The 7,706-nt window shown below is 45.2% G+C and overlaps 1 protein-coding gene across 1 annotated transcript in view; it reads right to left on the bottom strand.

The window, feature by feature from the left end:
• The window catches only part of LOC106810933 (transcription factor Sp4-like), a 6,850-nt gene extending 1,786 nt beyond the window's left edge, over positions 1-5,064 (bottom strand). The window contains exons 1-4 of the mRNA XM_014814418.1: positions 4,933-5,064; positions 4,558-4,836; positions 1,436-2,569; positions 381-578 (exon numbers count right to left, since the gene is read on the bottom strand). Of these exons, the coding sequence (XP_014669904.1) occupies positions 381-578; positions 1,436-2,569; positions 4,558-4,836; positions 4,933-4,995 (1,674 nt within the window). The 5' untranslated portion in view covers positions 4,996-5,064. The remainder of the gene's footprint in view (positions 1-380; positions 579-1,435; positions 2,570-4,557; positions 4,837-4,932) is intronic.
• Between the last annotated feature and the right edge of the window lie 2,642 nt (positions 5,065-7,706).

Here is a 7,706-nt window from a genome sequence, read left to right as displayed (position 1 = left end):
TGTGTGTGTGAGTGTGTGTGTGTGTGTGTACGTGTGTAAAACAAATAAACAAGTTGCAATGCACATAATAGATGCGACAGGGGAAGCTACACAATTGAGCATAAGGTGGATTTTTTTTTAAAAGGTCAAGAGAAATGCACAAGCTTTGATTTACTATTAACTGAAATCAAACAAAAGAGAATATCTTTTTGGCATAAACACAACTGTGCCAGAACAGTAAACTTGTGTGTGAAGGAAAGGCCTGGATCATCTCCAAGTGGCGCAGATCCACTACACTAGCTACTCCATGTGCATAAATTGGCTAGGTAACCACTTAGTGATGAAGTCCGTGTTGAACTGCAGATATTAGCTGGAGCAGTAGCGTTGAATAACTCATTTACGGGCGACGGATTCAGGAATCTGAGAGCCTCACCCACGAGTTGTGTCGTGCCATGTACAGCTGTCTGGTCCGTCACCGCACCCATCGGTAGCGGCTGGAGCTGCTGAACTGCCTGTCCCAGCTGGATAGCAGCCGGCGCCCCTGCCGATGTAGCCATCGTCTGTGCCAACATCTGCTGCCCTTGCCCACCTTGTATCACCTGCAGCATAGTACCCAATAAGATTGTCCTACACTTACCTTGTGCATTGCTCCATGTGTCATCCCATACAGGATGCCTCCATGCTACCACCTCTAACTATAGGTGAGAAGCTATTCCATACGTGAGAGGAGCGATGAGGAGAGAAATACTGTAATTAGCTGTATATTTCGCGTACATATATTTTCGCGAATTCAGATTTGATGGATAATTTCGCGAGTGGTTAATTTTGCGGTCGGTGAATTCCCGAATCAGTGAAGAATGGCGTGTTGTTATTTTTGCGGTCGGGAACGCGTTCGCAAAATTCGCGAAAATTAAACCCCTGCGAAATATACAGCTTATACAGTATATAGGGGTACATACCTTACGATGGCGATAAAACATCTTGAAAGAAGTTTCAGTGCACCAGTTCTTTCCCCCCAATTATTACAATTTAATTATTAATTATTTAAAGTTTTAATTAATATATAGTCTGGTCTATTGCTAGGTCATACACCACTGCATTATTGACTGAAACACGTATCTGCTACACCAGCGAGTCTACACAATTTCACACATGGCTTGAAACTGTAGGGTGGGCATCAATCATCAGTTGGCATGGTAACATGACCCCCTTCATATCAATCATATCAATGCTGCATGTTGCTGCGCACATTATGGTGACTCGCCACCCAAACATGTTATCGTGAAACCCCATCAATGCTGTACGCTAGTTACATACATAATAGCAAGGGTAATAATAGTCACTCGCCCCCCAGACATGTTAATTTAAAATATGAAACCCCATCAATGCTGTACGCTAGCTACATACATAACAGCACCCCGACACACACACAAACACACCGGGGCGACAAACGCACCTGAACGTGTTGGAGATTCTGGAACTGCTGCAGTTGCTGGAGATTCTGGACCTGTATGATGTTTGGCCGTATGCCCTGGACATTGTTGCCAAAGTTGAGCAGGCCTGACTGGAGGAAGGATGCTGGGAACATCTGCGGCTGTGCGCTGCCGGGGCTCTGAATCTGTATGACCTGTGGTGGTGGCTGCTGCTGCTGCTGCTGCTGCTGCTGCTGCTGCTGCCCAGCGAAAGCAAGTGTTGGCGCAGGTGCGATGTTTGCGAACGATGCTGGGATCGTGTACGTCTGCTGCTGGTTGGACACCGTCGTCGTCGTTGTCGTTGCCGTCGACGACGACGCGCTCGTGTCCTTGCCCGACAGCGGGCTGCCAACGACCGGCATCTGCGGCCACAAATACTGCAGTGGTGCCACCTGCTGGGAGGTGGCCGACGCTACCGCTGCCGTCGTCGACGCCGCCACTTTCGTCTGCGCAACACCTGACGTTGCCATGGTCACGGTCGGCGATGCTGTCTTCACGAGGCCGGGAGAGGGCGCAGCAGTAGACGGCACGGTGTACGTCGGCATCACCTGCGTCATGCACTGTGGCGCCATCGGCAGCATGCTCTGCAGCGTCGACAGCGGCAGCTGTATCGTCTGCATCATCGTCTGCCCGTTGCCGGCGGAGACGGGAATCTGCACGGACACGGTCTGCTGCATCGGCGCGGCAAACTGCGACATGCCGGGCACCTGGATAGTCTGTACGATGCTGGCGGGCCGCATCGTGATGCTCGGCGATGCTGTAAGATTCGGCAGCGCCCCCATCGTCAGGTTGCCGAGCTGCGGCAGGCTCTGCACTGCCCCCTGCTGGATCGCTTGCAGCCCCTGCGACGTGCGGATCATCGTGCCGCCCTGCTGCAGTGGTGCGCACAGCGCCCCCTGGTTACCGGGGAGCTGCACGGTCTGGCCGGCGAGCGACGCTGGAATGAAGATCGCCTCCTGCCCGTCGATCGTCACCTGTTGCACCTGCGGCATCACGTTGTATGCAACGTTGCCGCCGGCCTGTGACTGCATGAGCTGAGGCGTCTGCTGTAGGAACGGCAATGCCTGCTGACCCATCGACGAGTTGATTTTGATCGGCGTGCCAATCGTCTGTATGCCCTGCCGACATGCACATGATATCTGTTCACCTATGGATTACGCTCGTATACACAGCCTACGTAACTACACAGTGTGAGAGTTACACAAGCAATCATAAACAAACTGTTTAAGACACTCGCATGTGTACATTATTAAAATGATATTTATATGACTAATATTGATATTAGTTATTTTAAGGATACACTCAAGCTTGTATCAGAGATGTAAGTGGTATATCTCCAAAAAATATGTAAATAATAAGACACTCCAACAACAGTAGACGTAGGCCACTGAATCATGAATGGGGGGGGGGAGAATCCCCCCATACCGGAGCAGGACATCTCGACAGTGTCCTGAGATGCAATTTCAGGCCATCTCACCGAATCGGAATCTTTATTGAAAATATCAGAAAATCAGAATTCCGTCAAAAATCAGAAAACTTACATCTCTGTTTTATGCAAGACTTTATCGATTTTTTATTTTTATTCTTATTCGATGGCTGACACTAGGTGTCACCTCTGTACATGCTTATTTCGCCGTGGCATATAACAATGCATGTGAACTTTCAGAGCGTTTCGATTGCGCCTGTACATGTGTATATCAGTGGCGGATCTACGGAGGGGGGGGGGAGTTTAAACCCCCCCTTGGGGCTGCCCCGGACCTCCCTAGCAAGGCGTGCCTTCGGCACGCTGGGGTGTGTAAGCCAATCACCTCAGGTAAACCCCCCCCCCCTTAGTTAAAACCTAGATACGACCCTGTATATACACTGATCTCTATATATACTAACTGGATAGCGCTTAGCCTATCCACAGTCTGTAAAAAAGTGACGTCACCGCTGCCATCTTGCCACCACTCTCAAAAGCTGATATATGCTGGTGTGTGCACCACAATATTTCAATTGGATAATGATGAACTGCAGCTTATTTTGTATTATGTATATTATTCATTCAGGCTAAATAGGAGGAAATATTTTGATGTGGATAAGTTTGTTTAAAAAAAATCAATTTTCTGTCGACATGTAACGTTCAAGTACTGAGCTCATTATAAATCTAGTAAATTGGAAATCGTACCGCTGTGGCATTTAAAAAAAAACGCAGTGCCAAGCTGACCATAGTAACGATCAACTGACAACTGCAATAAGGTACCGTAAGTTTTTCTTTTTGACTGTCAATAAAAAAATAATGCACACATTGAATTATTGGGGAAAGTTTTTGTGAATGAAGGAAGTTGTCAATTTTCATTCTGGGATTTATGTACCAATTCGGCTTCCAATTTCTTCTACAATAATTAATATTATTATAAAAAGATATTACAAAGGACTTGCATTACAGAAGCGACTTAATTGCTATTAGCTGCATTAGAAAAATATTCTTACTAAACACTAACCATGCAATTTGGCCACCAAATAGGGGTTTTCCAATATTATTGTAGGATTCACACATTGAGTGACTTAATTGTCAATGATCATTTTCGGCTGAATCGACTTTACTTTATATTGACACCGACTTATAATTAACCGACTTTTGTACAGTAAAATTGTTACTTACGGTTGAATTATAACCATCAACCACTAGTTATAAACACAAACACGTGTTCCCCTAATTGGCTTTTCCAAAATTATTTTACGAATTCGTACAATCGTACATTCATATTTGTCATTGATTATTTTGGGCTTCATGAAAAATCTGCCAAATAAATGTGTAATAGGGCAAAAATTGCAGCTGGTAAACATTCACAATATCATTTATATAAACATGCTAACATATAAAAATTACACGATAGTATTATTAAATTGCATAATAGCACTGATAATTAATTGATTTCTCGAATTTTATAGGCCCCTACACGAATTCTTTGAAATCGAATATTATATGATATACACAGTTAATTGCTAGCACCCCGAATTAGCTTAGCACATATTAATCATGCGAACTATATATACCGAGCTCCCAAATTAGAATTGAGCAGTTAATTGCTATTTCTACAGCATTTTATACACCCTCACACACCTGCTGCTGAAGAGAAAAAAGTCCGTCTGCCGTGCCTTGTACTACAGTTTGCTGAGGAAACTGCATTAGGCTGCATGCTTGTGCCGCCGCGAATAACTGCCCCAAGTCTCCACCTGGCACCGCTTGGATCAGTTGGGATTGCCCTCCTGGTCCTATGAACTTAATCGGGGTGGAGCCTGCCGTACACGTCGTAGGCGCAGCCGTTGCTGCCTCCTCCGGGGTGCCAATTTTGGAGCAAGTTGCGGCCAGCAAAGCCAAGGGGGACGGCTGGGTGGACTCCTAGGCGGGGTCAGAAAGAAGAGGACGTGATGAACAGCTCGCGATTGCACGCACTTTACGATGTTATCCCGATCGTTTAAACTAGACTACACGTACCTGTGTGGTGCTGGCTGGTACTACGTAATCCTGTTGCTGCTTTTTCGAACTAGAACTTGACATCTTGCACAAATTATGCCACCATTTGTTAGTAAAGTGGAAATCTACGCCACATCGTTGAGCACGGGGTACGCCGAGTCACGCCCTAATGGGACGAAACTATTGCGCGGAAGGATAAAGTTCGCCACACCCTTACACAAAGAAAAATTTTAACTCAACAAACGCAGAGTTCGATGACGTCCCTGTCGACATTTTAACCGTGGAGAATATCTTAAAAATGTGTCCCAAATCTCGCTGACTGCAGAATCTCGATATTTACGAAGCATGACGTCAATTGCGGCGTAGTGACACAGCAAAGTAGGCGGGGTGTAAATCGGTTCATCGGCGCTTTATGAGCTGCTTGTGATTGGCACAATACCAGCGACAACAGTCGCCGTCAAATACCAGGTGGCCGTGGAATTGGAGCAAATACGCCCTGCCCCGTGGCACGCACAATGGCACGTTTTGAACGGACAACGAAAATGTTAATAACACACACACACGCACATACACACGCGCGCGCGCACGCACGCACACACACGCACGTCACGCTCAGAAAGAGAGAGAGAGAGAGAGAGAGAGAGAGAGAGAGAGAGAGAGAGAGAGAGAGAGAGAGAGAGCGCGAGAAAGAGAGAGCGCGCGAGAGAGAAAGCTGCGGGCAGCCCTGCACGCGGTAGGCACGCCCGCGCTATAGTGGGGTCTGGGTGTATATGCTCCCCCAGAAAATGTTGAAATATTTAAGCCATTTTCCTGAGGGCATATTCTGATGTCTGATGACACTATCTCAACCCTAGACTCAACCCTACAATTTAGGATTTAAAACACTTCATGACTTTCCAGAGAGCGTACAGACCTGAGGTTAGGTTACTATAGCAATAATGCATGCCGTTACACAGGTAAGAATTGCAACAGAAGATATAACTTGATAAGTCCTTTAACATGTGTAATGGCACTAAAACGGGACTTGCAAACGGGGGGGGGGGGCGGTACGCCGGCTGAAGATCAAGGTAAGCGTCTGTGTTGCCTCGTGTTCCTCGTACATGTAAGACGTTGTGTTAATGTTTATGTGAGGCTTGGGCAGCGGGAATGAACATTGAAGCATAGTAATGCTCAGCCTACATCTCTCTTGTTCGTAAGCATTTCTTGGTGTTACAGACATGCGGACAGATGTTTCTAACATTTGTTTGGACGAGATGAGGTCTTGCCGTACGTCACCTTGTTAAAAAGTCTGGTTCAATCATCATCACATTTTGATAGAATACTGATTGACTAGTGAAGTTTTTAATTCTTTATTAAAAACATCACATTTGATAAACATAAGAAATCATATTTTGCATGTTTAGTGTGAGCAGTAATACGGATGCAAATCGCTGTATTTGTACAGTGCACTCTACGCCTGAACTTTATATATTACATGTTTAAATCATCTAATAAAGAATTAAACAAACTTTTTGCTGTCCTTATTTACCATTTACTGTAGTGTGAAATATTGATGTTATAGATTAGTATTTTTGGCAAGTTGCAAAGCACAAGGGGTTGGCGATGCACATAAAATAATGGCTTCTAGAAGGTAGTAGAACTTTATATGTGGTTATTTCTAACGATGAACATTTCCAAATATGTTTCTCACTTTCAGGAACATTTTTCTTTAAGTAACTTTTTGGCAGCTTTTGAAGAGTTGGTTGAATGATCTGCCATAATAATGGGTGTATGCATTCTTGCGTGTGTTAGTGCGTGTAGGGTTCGTGGCGTGTATATCCACCTTATAGGAACGCATAATTGCGTGCGTGCGTGCGTTTGTGTGCGTGCGTGCGTACGGCCTGTGTGGTTGTGTGCGCGCACGCGTAAAATGTAATTTTAGCACCTATTCGCGTGGCGACGTATATATATATATATATATATATATATATATATCCAGTGCCGTAGCCTGTGGTGGGGGGCAAGGGGGGCAGCTGCCCCATAGATTTTGGAGCAAAATTAAAAAATAAGCTTAGCTAATAATCGTAAATAACCCGAAGGTGATTTTTTTTGGTCACTGACTTATCCGTGAAAGTCTTGTCTCAGACCCACCGTGACCCCTGATCAGTTCAAATTGTGTATACGATCATTCTTAGCATGCACATATGATGTAATTTCAATCCACCTACTTGTAGTACTTACTTTAAAGCTACATGGCTTTGGGGTCATCCCTATAGACCGAAGCTTGACAATAGCCAGTGGAGATAATACAGGAGTCGGAATAATAGTTTACGAAATTGTCGCACTCTATATGTCCGCGACTAATGTGCGAGATGTATAAGCAGTGGCGTAGCCAGCATTTTTTAACAGGGGGGGGGGAAAAACAGCGAACTGCGGCAAATATGGACTGACTTATTTTGTTGTTCCTAATATTTTAATGCTCCTCAGCCTCCCTTTCCACACCCCTATATCTCCCCGCCTCTCAGCTCTGCAATCTTTGTTTTGGGCGGCCATGTAAAAAGGCGACATTTGTGTTCATTGTTCTCTGCTCCTTAGATATTGTAACTGTTCAGTGCGATCTAGGATTACGAGGGGGGGGTGAAACACAGGCGGGGGGGGGGTTTATGCGGGTCCTCCCCCCGAAAATTTTGAAAATGTAGATCGCAGGAGATGGTATTTGAGGCACTTTTGAGTACAGGTACAGCCTTCATTCTGACTACCGACAATTCTCTTTTAGTAGAAACAATTCTTATTTTTTTTTAAATTTTCGCGATTAA

The sequence above is a fragment of the Priapulus caudatus genome, unplaced genomic scaffold (genome assembly GCF_000485595.1).
Source record: "Priapulus caudatus unplaced genomic scaffold, Priapulus_caudatus-5.0.1 Scaffold488, whole genome shotgun sequence".
Classification (NCBI taxonomy): Eukaryota; Metazoa; Priapulida; class Priapulimorpha; order Priapulimorphida; family Priapulidae; genus Priapulus; species Priapulus caudatus.
Note: the sequence above shows the minus strand (reverse complement) of the source record. Positions and strands in the feature narration are given on the sequence as shown.